This window comes from Glandiceps talaboti, chromosome 12, assembly GCF_964340395.1.
Source record: "Glandiceps talaboti chromosome 12, keGlaTala1.1, whole genome shotgun sequence".
NCBI classification, from domain to species: domain Eukaryota; kingdom Metazoa; phylum Hemichordata; class Enteropneusta; family Spengelidae; genus Glandiceps; species Glandiceps talaboti.
The window spans coordinates 3004450-3020160 of record NC_135560.1 but is presented as its reverse complement, the minus strand read 5'-3'; the positions used below and the strand labels follow the sequence as shown (position 1 = coordinate 3020160).

The 15711-nt window shown below is 34.3% G+C and overlaps 1 protein-coding gene across 3 annotated transcripts in view; it reads right to left on the bottom strand.

The window, feature by feature from the left end:
• Window positions 1–4808: 4808 nt before the first annotated feature.
• LOC144443445 (tubulin polyglutamylase ttll6-like) overlaps window positions 4809–15711 on the bottom strand; it is a 31549-nt gene continuing 20646 nt past the window's right edge. Inside the window, exons 12-16 of one of the 3 annotated variants that reach the window (XM_078132923.1) lie at window positions 12790–13228; window positions 12246–12522; window positions 11375–11424; window positions 8345–8396; window positions 7198–7287 (exon numbers count right to left, since the gene is read on the bottom strand). In XM_078132923.1, the coding sequence (XP_077989049.1) occupies window positions 8374–8396; window positions 11375–11424; window positions 12246–12522; window positions 12790–13228 (789 nt within the window). In that variant the 3' untranslated portion in view covers window positions 7198–7287; window positions 8345–8373. Of the gene's footprint in view, window positions 7372–8344; window positions 8397–11374; window positions 11425–12245; window positions 12523–12789; window positions 13229–15711 lie in introns of all 3 variants that reach the window. The other 2 variants (XM_078132924.1, XM_078132922.1) reach the window with 2 other exon arrangements.

Below are 15711 nucleotides of genomic sequence, written 5' to 3'. Positions count from 1 at the left end.
ATGAAGTAATATTTAAACCATTTATGAAAGAAACAGAGACAAGAACAAATATATATATGTACCACATGCTAACGAAACTGACTGGTCCCTGACATGTGTTTGAAACTGTTTGTCATGATTTGACAAGTGTCCTGGTTGGAGAGGTATGAGCAAGTTGAACAGTATACTCGAACCTGTGCATCATTTCCCTGCCAAGACATTTTTTTTTCTAGCAGCAGTGGTCCATCTTTTTTTTTCCATCACCCACTCATATCCGGATTTTTTTTCCAAGCAAATCCACTTGGCATCTTTTTTTCCCCCGAAATCTTCCAAGCCCCCCCCCCCCCGCCAGGATATCAAATGGTCCACCCCTTATATGTAATGTTATGTTTAGTTTAGTTTAGATTAGTTTAGTTTAGTTCAGTTCAGTGCGGTAAAACGACAAGATCGACAGCACAGATATACAAATAAAAACTGATAGTGTGGTACAAATTGTTGAATTACTTGGATAACCCACTAAGTCAAAGACTTCTTGAAAATTGTACCAAGTACCATAATTATGAACAGAAGATACTTTGGTAAACTCAGGACGGAATCAGATTGTATCAGCATGAAAGCGTGGTTAAGCCGTAGCTGGCTCACTCTACCTTGACATCCAGAATACCCAGGGCATCAAACTGATCAGCACCTATGTGTGATCTGGGTGCACCATGAACCGTACAATTTTGTTTTGTGCAATTTGGAGTTTCTTTTTGAGTTTTGGTAAGAGCAGAGTACCAGGATGAACATGAATAATCAAAGTGACATTGGATTAGAGCAGTGCAATGGGTTTTGCAGAGTTTTTGGTTGAGAAAATGTGCCTTGAAGAAATTTGAGCCTTGAATTGGTTTTCTTAATCATATTTTGAACGGTTTTGGAGCCCTGACAGCCGGAATTTGGTCAAGATTGAGTCCAAGATATATGACAGATTTGCTGGCATAAACATCTCACGTTGATTACAAGTTATTTCAAATTCAGAAATCTTATGCAATTTGCGTTTTGAGCTGATTAGAATGAGTTCTGTTTTCCCGAGGTGGAGAGAAAGCTTATTGTCAATCAGCCATTTGTTACATGAGTCAAGTTCTTTGCTGATTCGAAATGCTCACATTCACTATCGCTATTTTGCTAGACGACATGTTTGTGAAATGTATACTGGTTTTAAAACTTTTAAAAAGCATCTGCAAACACCTTAAAATGACCTTTTTTCAGTCAGTTCCCTTCGGATTTACTTCGAGAGTTTTGGGTATTTCAAGTCCCACCTAGACCACAGGATTTTATGACGTCATAGAGGGACATCGTTAGCACATAGCCTATGATGAGTCAACAGGTGAATAAAACTCAACAGCATTGTGAAAAAATACATTGCCGGTGGTGGGGGGGGGGGGGAATTCTTTGGGGCAGTTGTCGGGGGAGGGGGCAGTTATCCTGATACCCATCACAACATACTTGGTGTCTACATAGAAAGAAAGACATGGTCACAAATATGTTTGATATAAAGTGTTTATTCAGAACAGCAAAATAAAGTGAGATGTGAAGCTATGAAACGAAACACATCAAATGCTTTGATCTTGTGAGGACATATAATAAGTTGAAAGTCATGTCAAGGTGTATGTAAACTATGTATACATTATATCAATTTGGTTTTACAAGATTCAGTTATCTGTCATTTCCCTGAACCTAAAGTTAGACAAATTTACTCCAAAGATATTAGTCAGTTCTAGTTGTCATGGTAACAATATTGGCATTCAATGGCCAGATACTTCAACAAAATGAACATTTATAAGTTAGGTTTGAAACGATCTGACCACAGACACTTGTAGGTCCTTCTAGAATTCTTTCATTCAAAAAAAGTTGATCTGAAGGTAGAGATATGTTTTCTTCATTCCTTTTTATGCAGCCACAGAAAACTAAATACAATTTATTATTACTATAGAATTACAGTCAAATGTGCATACGTAAAGACATCAGATGATTTACAGGATTTGTTACTGGTCGATTGATTTGGGTTGGCTTTCTGGTATCACTTCTCTCATATTGTGTTTTATATTAACAATTTTAATATAGTACACATTTCTAATTTTGACTAAAATGTATTGCCTACATATAAACCATTACATATACATGTATGACATCCAAGAGTTATGTTTAATGTCATACTGGCTTTGAAATACATGCCACATACTATCATGTAATACTTACTACATAGGTTTCTATAGTCACATTGACTATGTACAGGTTTCTATAGTCACATTGACTATGTGTACAGGTTTCTATAGTCACATTGACTGAGTACAGGTTTCTATAGTCACATTGACTATGTGTACAGGTTTCTATAGTCACATTGACTGTGTACAGGTTGTGTATTGACACTGAATGCTATGTGTACAGGTTGTGTATACTATACACCTGATTACATATACATCATTTGAATGATACAATGTACACTGACAGTTTTGTCTTTCACGACATCACAAGATTAGAGTGTCCAGGAACCACCATGTTACTACTACAGCCTGTCATGCTATAATTCTCAACTAGATTGACCCATGTATAAAACACCACTGCCTACTACTACAGTATACATTTGTCAGTAAGTCTTATATACTCTTCAACTTTAAACTCAAAGCCAATTGACAAAGAAATGAAAACAACAGGCAAATGTTACAATAGAAAATTTACATTCTCAAAAAATGTTCTGAAGTATCACTTTGAAATGTATTTATTAAATGTATGTCATGTTTGTGTGTAAAATGATATCACTCTAAACTCTGTGTTGTCAAAAATACTGTTTGAAGGAAAGTGATGACAACCACAAACTTAAAAATATACTGGCTACAAAAAGAAACTGCATGAGATATGTTTTTTAATTTTACACGTACAAGTTCAAAACTGTCTATACATAATGTTTTACTGAAAGTCCAATGTTATCACCTACTATAGTATCCAAGTGACAATAGCGAATTAGCGTCAATGTTACCACCTACCATACAGTACCCAAGTGACAATAGCGAATTAGCTCCAATGTTTGTCTCTCATCTGTGGGGGGTCAAAGTTGCTACAACATGTTAATCAACAACAAGCAAAATTATTCCTCTTGGATGAAAATATATATTATATATATCATGCAGAGTTTCTTTTTTTGTGACCAATATACATACAGTTGTGATGTACATAGGGTGGATACAATACTCAAGTAGAATTAACATATTTAAATTCAGGGTGGTGCATTCTTCTCTTCACTTTGTATTTTGAAAGTAGTTAATAAAGTATATGAAATATCCTGATCAGATAATCTGGTAAGTTTATTAATTGTCACTTTACAGTAAAGTCCCACCAGCTTTAACGTTATCATATTGTATATTCAGTTTTGCCTATTGAATAATACACAAGTTTAACATGAAATGGTGTGACCATTCTCATTTGTCTGTCTAACTAGTCACTAATGATGACTGTGTGTAAATAATCATGAACATGGCACAGCCCTTTACTTCATCAACTGTTAATTTATTGCTTGCTGAACAATTTGGATTACTAGGTAATCAGCACACTTCAACAAGTATATAACGCCAAAATAATAAAAGATTATCAAATTATGGGGGAACATAGTTGAGTTACAGCAAATGGAACTTGGGAATAAAATGTGACTGACCACTGGTTTAATGAACATTTAGTCAGATCAGAACCATCAGGGCAATCTACATTATTTCAAGCAGGTAGAAATGAACACATCAGAAAAGTTTGAAGATTTCATAAGAAAAATGAATGACTAATGTTGTAAAGTTTCAATACTGTACAGTTTGTGTTTCTAATGTAAATAGTTACAATGTACATTACAAGTACATATGGACGGTTTCATTATGTATAACAACTTACAACTAGCTGTGGTGGAAAAATACAATCTGATCCAACGGAATTATCTGGCATGCCCAGTCTAGTCTATCAAATAACGGTGATTTAATTCAAACTAATATCAATCAAAATTCATTTGAAACTAAGACTTCCATATATACATAAAGAGGTCCTCTCCCCCTACCCCTTCAATATTTGGTTGAGTAACTCATAGTGTACTCACATACTTAGCTAAGCTTTATCTTCCATTACAGTTGTCATATGTCAAGACTTTATTTCTATGTTATCTTTTTTACAATGGTACAGCAGTCTCAGGATACCCTAGGTACAAAGATTACAATGTACCACAACACATCAACTGATACCGCATTTAACAATCCAGACAACCTGTAAATCAAAGCATAATCTGACCCTATCAATTACATTCCCATATTCCTGTTTATACCAAGTTTCAGCCATTTTACAGCTACGCATCGCAAGAGGTACTCTAGATTTAGCAAAGTGAGGGATGAACTTTTTGTCATGACCACTGATCATGTATTAAGTAGCGAATACAATGTGTGTGAAAGAACTCTGGTGTTCTTAAAAAGAGCATTACAGTAGTGATTAGACATGTTTTGATTACTGGTAGTTGGTAATAAAACAGTACAGTGGGAATAAACACTGAAAATGAGTGAGTTTGTATGTTATCTTTAATGCTACAATACTCAACTATTCTATCCCTCACTTCCAGCCCTAAAATAGCTTGTAAACAGCACTCCTAGTGGCAAGACCATGAAATATGTTATCTTTTCCATAACTGGAATATGGCATATTATCATATCTGTTCAATAAATGTATTGGTGAACATAAACCCTAATCCCACTATGTGCCTGTGTTCTGTATATCTTACTGGCAGAAGAGAGCTCTTCAATCTGTATACATATACACACCACACCATCAATTTCGGAATATTAACCCCTACCCGTCTATAACCCAGTTAGTAGATATTGTAGACAATCATTGGATCTCCTTGATATACAACACAGTAGACAAACTAGTAGTTGGCTGCAGTGTAACTAACAATGAAACTGACAGTATATAGACGCTTAAATACTTTAAACTTGCAATGGCTGTAACTGGGACATTTTTTAAAACCACTAAAATATGGTCAATTACTTATACAACCCTTGCACTAGTTGTCTAGAAATACTGTTGATCAGAATGTTGTTTTATCAATAGTAGTCAATTAAATCTGGCTTTGTATGTGCCAAAAAGTTGTCTCCTTATCACACTATCAAGCACAGCCCACATATATTTGTACAAAATAACATTGGGTGTCTCTGATGTATTTTCACACTGTGTTTTCTTATCAGTTTGTATATGTCTGTAAACGTTAGTCATATTGCCATGTACAATACGTCTAACTTTCACAGACATAAACAAACTGATACCAGTATTACATGCATCTACATCTGATGTACCCACTATTGTGTTTGTATCAATGTATGACAGTTTGATTAGTGTGATAAGGGCAAGACGTTTAGGCACTTTCAAAGCCACATTTAATAGTCCACCACTGATAAAACGAGGTTCTGATCAGCAGCATTTCTAGACAACTGATGTAAAGGTAGTAAACAGACATTGTATCTGTAAATTAGTGGTCAGTGTATACATAGTGTAATGGCAGGTTTAAATCTTGATTGGAAGCTAGGTTTTAAACCTGTCAACATGTTAAACTGCAATCTAGTTGTAACTGGAGTATCATTTTCCAATCAGACAACCACAATATATTCACTGAAAATTGTTAAAATACCAATAATTAGACAATTGTACATGTTAATCAGTGGTTGATGTTGTCCATAAGCAGTACAGAAACAGGTTGAAATAATTAGACAATTGTACATATTAATTAGTGGTTGATGTTGTCCATAAGCAGTACAGAAAAAGGTTGAAATAATTATCATCATAGAGGGCACTGATTTTTGGGTTGTGGACCCAAGTATCAATATGATTTGATTTGTTGTGTATACTGCTACAAAAATACTTTTACCCACTGGTGTACATGTTTATGGTGTACAATATTACAAGCAAGTTACTGTACCTAACAAAACAGTTTTTTTTTTAAAAATGTACCAGTTGCAGCTGATGCACCAACTTTTAGGTCATCATACAAATATTTAACAAATATTACAAATATTTATCAACATTTTTGATAATTTGAATTGGATGTTAATCTCTGGGGTCAACAGTTTTGATTAACAATTTTCTTGGAAACGAGACTGTGACTTTACAGACATTTGGTGCTTTTATGGTCAGTGTAAATGCTCCAAGTCATCTACTGCTGGTCATCAAGTACAAACACTTCTATCACATCTATGGCATCAAGGTATCCCAAAATATTACACAGCCTTGGACACTGTCACTCAACTATCTGTACACAGCTTTGGACATTGTCACTCGACTATCTTCAAACTTTCTTTTTTACAACAATATGAAAGGATTTGGCAAAAGCTTCATGCAAATCACCCTATTTTGACTTTTATGAAAAGTCATCAGAAAGACAGTCAATTTAACTGAATATCAACCTTTGTAACTGGGTAGGAGCATATACAGGATAAGTAGGCTAAACTCAATGATCCAAACAACAAGATTGTGCTTTAAAATGCGTGTTCAAAAATGACACAAAAAGAGAAACTTTAAAACAGAAAACATTTACTATTAGTAGGACGGATTGGTGTCAGTGGCCACTAGAGGGCAGGCTTCCCCACCTCTACAGTGACTCAATTAAAGCTATATATATTCATAGGAAAATGTTAGTTTCTGTGATTGTGTATAAAACACAAAAAACAACAAACTTCCAGTAGCTCATAAAAATATACAAAAAATTCTCCATAATATTCAATATTACAGTTAAAACATTTTCTCTGATATTTACATCAGCAAGAAAATTATATACAATTTAATCTGTCCAAACATTAACTTGTATGTAGTGGTGTTTTTTTACTTATCGATAATTTGTTACATTTACAAAAGTGTACAACTGGACTTAACCTTGTACTATATATTTTACACACTTTTAATACACACAAAAAGTGTCATATTAACTTAACAATTTTCCACATCAATCTGTAAATAAATTTCACTGACAAAAAAGAGTAAATAAAAAAAACTGCAATAGACAATACATCTAACTAAGTCTAAACACCACCAGTCATAATACTTATTTTTGATGCCACATTGGAGCTGGCTGAAATACACAAGAGGCATTTCAACAGTTTGGAGTGTTCATGAGTTGCGACTGCTGACTTGATTTGGTTTTTAGCAGCTTTCATTCAGTTCTGAGCCAAACCGCGTTTGTGGCCATTCTTCCTGGCTTTCTGCAAACTTAAAACTTCATCAACTGAGAACAACTGCATGGTTCTCCCGGAGCTCCAGTTGCTGTTTTGGAGAGAAAAGAGTGGAGGATGTTCAAGTTACGAGAGACAATGATCAAAGTACTCTCTCTTGTAACTTCAATATCGACTACCACACACAAGAGAGGAAGAGAGGAAAACCTTGGATTAATCATTACAAAGACACACCACACTATAAATTAAACAGAACAAGACACTATAAATTAAACAGAACAAGACACTCTAAATTACACAGAACATGACACTATAAATTATATGGAACAGCACAAGAAAGGGAATATGTGAATAGGTTATTAATAATATTAGTTGTTATTTTAAATTTCCCACACTAATATTAATGACTTTTTAAAGTTAAATAAACAATTAGTCTGGTCGGACTGACTATACAACAAGCAGAGTGAACTTGAAAACACAGTAAATGTTCTACAACACACTCTGACCAGAGAAATTGTTCAATGAATATTATACATTATGTATAATGTAGTAGGAAACATAGATCAAAGAATGTAACTGTTCCTCAAATGTAACATTTTGATTTTAAGCAGATATACCATTATATAGCAGCCCCCCCCCACCCCCCATTCTGTCATGTTAAATTGTTAAATTTCATTTGTATTCCATGCATGTGGACCAAAACTTTGCATAATGGTATATCTTTCATCATAGGATTTCATTAATTTAGAATTATGTTACAATACTTTAATATTTCAATAAAGATTGCAATGAGAATTAGAGACCACAATATGAACAACTATGCTTCACACACTTGCTACACAACCATGTCATGCTATGCTATTCATTTCATACAGCTTGGTTTTTCCATGGTGGATACAAATATGTATAATAAACCAGCAACAGTTTTTTTTTTGGATGTTGTTGTTGTTGTTATTTTGACAGTGAATTTGTCTCTGGGACTATGAAATAGTTTCACCTCATTGATATGATTGCATAAATTCATTAATTCATTGTTGATTGAGTCCATACAAAATTTCTGAAATAACACTTGGTGGTGTAACAGCTGAAGATTTATAACACACATCCAAACTATATACTAGTGAAATGTACAAGTGTTATATGCTTACCTTTAATCTAAGGTTGTTTGAAGCTCCTCTTATTCTTTGAGACTTAGTGGACCTGCAATATGATATAATAGGTTAGGTAACTATAGCAACATTAACACAATCAACACAGGTCAAGTCAATGTGATATTCTATGCACACAAACTTGGAGTTCAAAATACCAGTGTTTACATTAGATGTATCAAAGTCCTTCTCAAATCCTCCACTCACATCATTAGTGATTATATGTGATGACACTGGCATGCAAGTTTATATATGTGTGTCTGATAATTCTCTGTTGTAGTCTATCTTGTAAAACTTTGTGCAGTGCATTGGACCTTTTATGTGTAATGCAGAGTGTAATTCTAGAATCTTAACTTCTCCACTTGTATATTTGAATGTATAGACACAAGAAATTAGGGTTCAAGACCATTCTGGGTATACATGTATGTACAATAGTGCAAACATATCTTGATGGTTTACAACTTTACCGTTATGTAAGAAAAATATAATGTATTACAATGCATTAATAAAACTTAATATTTTCAAAGTGAAATTGTTGTTTGTTGTACAACATGATAGAATTGGTTTGTTTGCTATTTTGTCTCCTTTGCAATATCATATGATTTTAGACAGAATGACAGAGTGATGGGTTTCCACTGTGTTTGATTGTACATGATATAGTGATTGTATGTGTACCTCTATAATCTAATTGTACACAATTACTCAATACATGCATACATGAAATAGTTTTTGTATAAGTACACATACATGATATACTTGACATTACAGTATTGATCAAAACTGACATGCACCATACTTGCACTGATAAGGTGCACACAGGTATATATATACTGTGATTTAAAACTCAATGGAAGGAAGCATCTCATGTCATCAGATATACTGTTACATGGTATCAAAAAATTTAGTGTTTAAACTTCCTGAGGGACTTGATTCAGATTTGTTAGCTGCCTGGTGAAATGTACACAATGTAGTGTTTTCTAGTGAAATGTACACAATGTAGTGTTTTCTGGTGACATGTGCACAATGTAGTGTTTCCTGGTGAAATGTACACAATGTAGTGTTTTCTAGTGAAATGTACACAATGTAGTGTTTTCCAGTGAAATGTTCACAATGTAGTGTTTTCCAGTGAAATGTACACAATGTAGTGTTTTCTAGTGAAATGTACACAATGTAGTGTTTTCTGGTGACATGTGCACAATGTAGTGTTTTCCAGTGAAATGTACACAATGTAGTGTTTTCTGGTGAAATGTTCACAATGTAGTGTTTTCCAGTGAAATGTACACAATGTAGTGTTTTCTAGTGAAATGTTCACAATGTAGTGTTTTCTAGTGAAATGTTCACAATGTAGTGTTTTCTAGTGAAATGTACACAATGTAGTGTTTTCTGGTGAAATGTACACAATGTAGTGTTTTCTAGTGAAATGTACACAATGTAGTGTTTTCTGGTGAAATGTACACACTGTAGTGTTTTCTGGTGAAATGTACACAATGTAGTGTTTTCTGGTGAAATGTACACAATGTAGTGTTTTCTAGTGAAATGTTCACAATGTAGTGTTTTCTAGTGAAATGTTCACAATGTAGTGTTTTCTAGTGAAATGTTCACAATGTAGTGTTTTCTAGTGAAATGTTCACAATGTAGTGTTTTCTAGTGAAATGTACACAATGTAGTGTTTTCTGGTGAAATGTACACAATGTAGTGTTTTCTAGTGAAATGTTCACAATGTAGTGTTTTCTAGTGAAATGTACACAATGTAGTGTTTTCTGGTGAAATGTACACAATGTAGTGTTTTCTGGTGAAATGTACACAATGTAGTGTTTTCTAGTGAAATGTTCACAATGTAGTGTTTTCCAGTGAAATGTTCACAATGTAGTGTTTTCTGGTGAAATGTACACAATGTAGTGTTTTCTGGTGAAATGTACACAATGTAGTGTTTTCTGGTGAAATGTACACACTGTAGTGTTTTCTGGTGAAATGTACACAATGTAGTGTTTTCTGGTGAAATGTTCACAATGTAGTGTTTTCCAGTGAAATGTTCACAATGTAGTGTTTTCCAGTGAAATGTTCACAATGTAGTGTTTTCTAGTGAAATGTTCACAATGTAGGGTTTTCTAGTGAAATGTACACAATGTAGTGTTTTCTGGTGAAATGTACACAATGTAGTGTTTTCTGATGAAATGTACACAATGTAGTGTTTTCTAGTGAAATGTACACAATGTAGTGTTTTCTGGTGAAATGTACACAATGTAGTGTTTTCTGGTGAAATGTACACAATGTAGTGTTTTCTGATGAAATGTACACAATGTAGTGTTTTCTGGTGAAATGTACACAATGTAGTGTTTTCTGGTGAAATGTACACAATGTAGTGTTTTCTAGTGAAATGTACACAATGTAGTGTTTTCTGGTGAAATGTACACAATGTAGTGTTTTCTGGTGAAATGTACACACTGTAGTGTTTTCTGGTGAAATGTACACAATGTAGTGTTTTCTGGTGAAATGTTCACAATGTAGTGTTTTCTGATGAAATGTACACAATGTAGTGTTTTCTGGTGAAATGTACACAATGTAGTGTTTTCTGGTGAAATGTACACAATGTAGTGTTTTCTAGTGAAATGTACACAATGTAGTGTTTTCTGGTGAAATGTACACAATGTAGTGTTTTCTAGTGAAATGTACACAATGTAGTGTTTTCTAGTGAAATGTACACAATGTAGTGTTTTCTAGTGAAATGTACACAATGTAGTGTTTTACTGGAATTGTATAAACACAGTACTGTACATGTGTCAAAGCATGAATTGGGATGCTTCATTCCAAAGAGTTATATACAGGAACAGAAACATCTTGGTAAATTTTCGACAAGACATCATCTTCTACTCCACACACAACAATTGATGTCATACCATTACAGAGACAGAAAAGAAACATAACAGGTTACAGCATGCATTGATGAAGTTTACTATTATGTAAGATAGGAATTTGATTACATGTACTACATGACATAGGGTGGTATTAGTTCTATTAGTTTAAGGCTACCTCTGATTATTCCATAACCAAATCGGTCAGACGGTGTTGACACTATGAATCTGTAAGTTAATATTATAAATGGGTCAAAACTGAAATGTTAGTACAAATGAACTACAATATGGAAGTACTGATGGAATAACAATGTATATTAGTAATTGTTTTTGTACCTGCAATGTAAACACCATACTATGTATCTACATGGCTATCATGAAATCATACATATGTGTAGACAAAATAGTCCTGTGTCCCCCCATGAAAACAATGATGGAGTGTATGAGAATTTAGATATATTATTATGTTAATGTCTATTGTTTTCAAGAAATCTTAGGATGGGCCCCACTATCTTGTACTTGTAGTTATATTGTAGGTCAGTATCTGCTAAATCATGAAATATGTATATGTCAATAATGAACAACACATATATACAATTCATGTACAGACAGTACTACCATAACTTACATTCATACAAGACAAGCATGAAAACAATATAACATGATGTAGAAATGCATCTTTACACAGATAGGTTGATGACAATTAATAAACATGACACCATGTACAAATATATTTTAATATGCATTTAAAATAATTAATAAACATGACACCATGTACAAATATATTTTAATTTGCATTTAAAATAATTAATAAACATGATATCATGTGCCTCACTGTACCCTCTAATGAAAAATGATATTTTGTTGTTAGAGATACAACATGAGGTTTCTTGCGAGTCACAATATGGTGAAGGGATAATTGGCAACACTAAATTTCCTTTCATCAGAAACAATTCTGAGTGTTAGTGGCACGTCAAAATGACTTAAAAGGCACACTGAGGCACCTTCACAGCATGGCATTGGACAAGATCTAGCTATAATTGTCTTACCTAAGTGTTTCAACGGTTGATGCGTGACCCTCTTTACCACTGCCTTGTCTTACATTGGATATCAGTTCTGGTCTCTGTACAACAGGGGCAGGTCCAGACACAACTGAAAGGTTTAGAGTGGAGCCTGCTGGAGGGTTGGAAGTCATCTTCAGGATATTGGGGAATGTGTATGCATCACTAGTGACATAGCCATTTGGCGTTGTGCTTGATATATTACTCATGGCACTAGAGTTGCTATTTGGATTTCCTAGTCTAGGGTTCAATCTTGATTGTGAACCTGTGAATAGAAGAAAGACACGTCAAACAACATAGTTACACAAAACCCTTTGATCTAACAAAGACAATTTGGGAAATAAAATCAGTCTGTGGTATTCACATGTCTCACATTACAGTATACTCTTATACACCTACTAAATGACTTGTTCCAATTATTATTATAACTAATGAAATTATTCACACTTACAAAGATAACTTACTTTCTCAAACACGTTCTTACTATGTTAACAACATACATGTAGTCTAATTAATGAGAGTGCCAACATACCAGAATTCTCTCTTTGACTGGCATTTGCACTAAGAATTCTCCTTGGTTGTTGTGTCTGTTGTTGAGTGGCACAATCCATACATCTCCAATCACTTGCAGCACTTGAAGGTTGACTGGTGATGTAAGAGTTGGTTCTGGAGCCCATGCCAGCTGTCCCACTTAACCTTGTATCAGTATCCATCAAATTAGCCATTTGTCGCCATTCATTCTCGGGCATGACACTACTGATCATTTTATTAGCAGCAGTGAAACCTTTGCGAGGCACAAAACGATGGCGTTGAGCCATTGTGGATGGTACATTGTTCTGAGATGGCAATACTTGGCCAAGCACACGACTGTTTCTGCCAAGAGAACTCTGCCATTGGTTACCGAGTGTTGACATCAAGGTGCTGTGGTTGCTACCATACATATGTGCCTTATTGTTGGTCATAGTAGAACCCTGGTAGGAGAGAATTTCAACTAGTATGTAAGATATGTGGAAAGATTTCAACTACATGCATATCAGGAGAATTATAACAACTATCACTACATTGCACTAGATCAAGAGAATAACACTTGCCACAAAACATACAACACAATATAAAATACAACACATCATATGACACAGCATATCATAACATAATACAACACAACACAACACAACACAACATACTTTGCAGCATACTCATGATGATTAAATAAAAGTGAAATTAGACAGGCTTTAAAAGTAGGTTTACAGATAAGCATTGTTATAAAATAATCAGAGATAATGATTGATCCGTCTAATAATTCAACCACAACAAACAATTAGGGGAAAATTCTTTTTTACTGCAGGGGTAGTAAATTCATCAACTCAACAAACACACAGTGTCAGAGTATGTCTAGTCTTTCTACACTGACAAACATCAACTATTAACATATCACAGGGTAAGTACATGTACCTTTAATGTCAGTGCTAGCTGGAATTTGCCTTTACCATTTATTTTGAATTATCTACATTGTTTACAGATGTTACAGATGTGCTGACCAAACATGTAATCGTTCAGCATGATTGACATTTTTGACATGATTGAAAACCTAAAATTTCAATTGTGTATTTCAAAAATGTATCATGCAGCACAATTCACATTAATAGTTTTAAAAGCCGACATAATGTAGATGTTAACGTCGGCTTTCAAACATGTCAAACATTTTGGTATGCCTGATTGATATTTTAGTCAACTTTCAAAAATGTCAATCGTGCAGCATGTTACATTTTTGGAATGCACGAGAGACATTTTTGACAACAGAAACACAAAATGTTGACTGTCCTGAACATTTACATTTTTGGTCGCCATGACCGACATTTTTAGTTTGCATGCCCGAAATTCAAAAATGTAAAATCATTGACTTCTATCCAGGGATGGGTTTTCTCTGTAACTTGTCCATTTTCATGTGTTGTGTTGCTTGCTTGTTCTAATTCTGTTCTGTGCCTGTTCAAATGCAGTTACTGCTACTGTAGCTTGTTTTCTTCCTCTTGGCATTACGCAATGAACAATGAGTGACGTCATTCAGTGAAGTAAATAAATCTTCAACACATGATTAGTTGCTATCTGTAACAGACTTCTCCTGGATATAGAATATTCAGTAGCTAGTAATATTGTATGTTGGAAGAGATCATCAATTTGCTAGTTTCATTGTTGGGTATATTTATTCTCTGACTTCTAGCCCGACTTAGGACTAACATCCCTCATATCACTTCAAGTGGTTCGCTGCTTGGGGTGTACTTCATATGCCATACAAAGGGACAATAGTCCAGAGTCTGGTAGTGAGTCTAACTCACAGCTACACAAAAATCACATTTATATCGGTTTCCAATGACCTTCAACCCTATAGAGTGTATCAGACTTACTAGTCATTATAACAGCTTTTTCTCTCTGACTTACAAATTCACAAATTGGACAGTAACAGTAAAGCTCCAGACCAACTGCATTCAAGTATGATTTGAATCTTTGCTATCAGATTTTCCAGAATGATCATCCCCATTTAGAGCTTTATAACAACAACTGGGTTAAATAGGTTGATTTATTTCATACATAAAGTGCAAGTAGTGTTCATTTCAGTGGTTTAACTTCTAAAATCATCAGCATTGTGTCCAATGTTATCATATCTTATGATTCTTGTTGTTAGATAATATACAACCTTTGAATCAATACCAGTGACTTTTAATGAACAAAGTGAGTGGTGGCAACGCTTCAAGCAAAGACAACAAAATTATTTGATACAAAAATAAAAGTGGGTGCCTATGATCTAGGTTCATGTGACAGTCTTATCAGTTTATTATGTTTGTGAAAGTTGGTCATGTAGTAAATAAACTTGTATGTGTGGACTACTTTGAATTTAGCACCAACAATCACACTAGATTGTTATCACAGTGTAGCATTCTAATCTGTACAAACAGTTGGTTGCAATCCAGGATGGAATGGTGTTTATGCTTTGATAAGTTACCAACACTAATTTGCATGAAACTTATATTATTCCTGATTGTCACAAATAAGCAAAGTCATCGGTATTTATTCCTGAGTTGTAGCAGCACTGTGTGCAATGTATTGATGGATTATTGTTTACGACAAAGTCATCGGTATTTATTCCTGAGTTGTAGCAGCACTATGTGCAATGTATTGATGGATTATTGTTTACGACAAAGTCATCGGTATTTATTCCTGAGTTGTAGCAGCACTAAGTACAATTTATTGATGGATTATTGTTTACGACAAAGTCATCGGTATTTATTCCTGAGTTGTAGCAGCACTATGTACAATGTATTGATGGATTATTGTTTACGACAAAGTCATCGGTATTTATTCCTGAGTTGTAGCAGCACTATGTACAATGTATTGATGGATTATTGTTTACGACAAAGTCATCGGTATTTATTCCTGAGTTGTAGCAGCACTATGTACA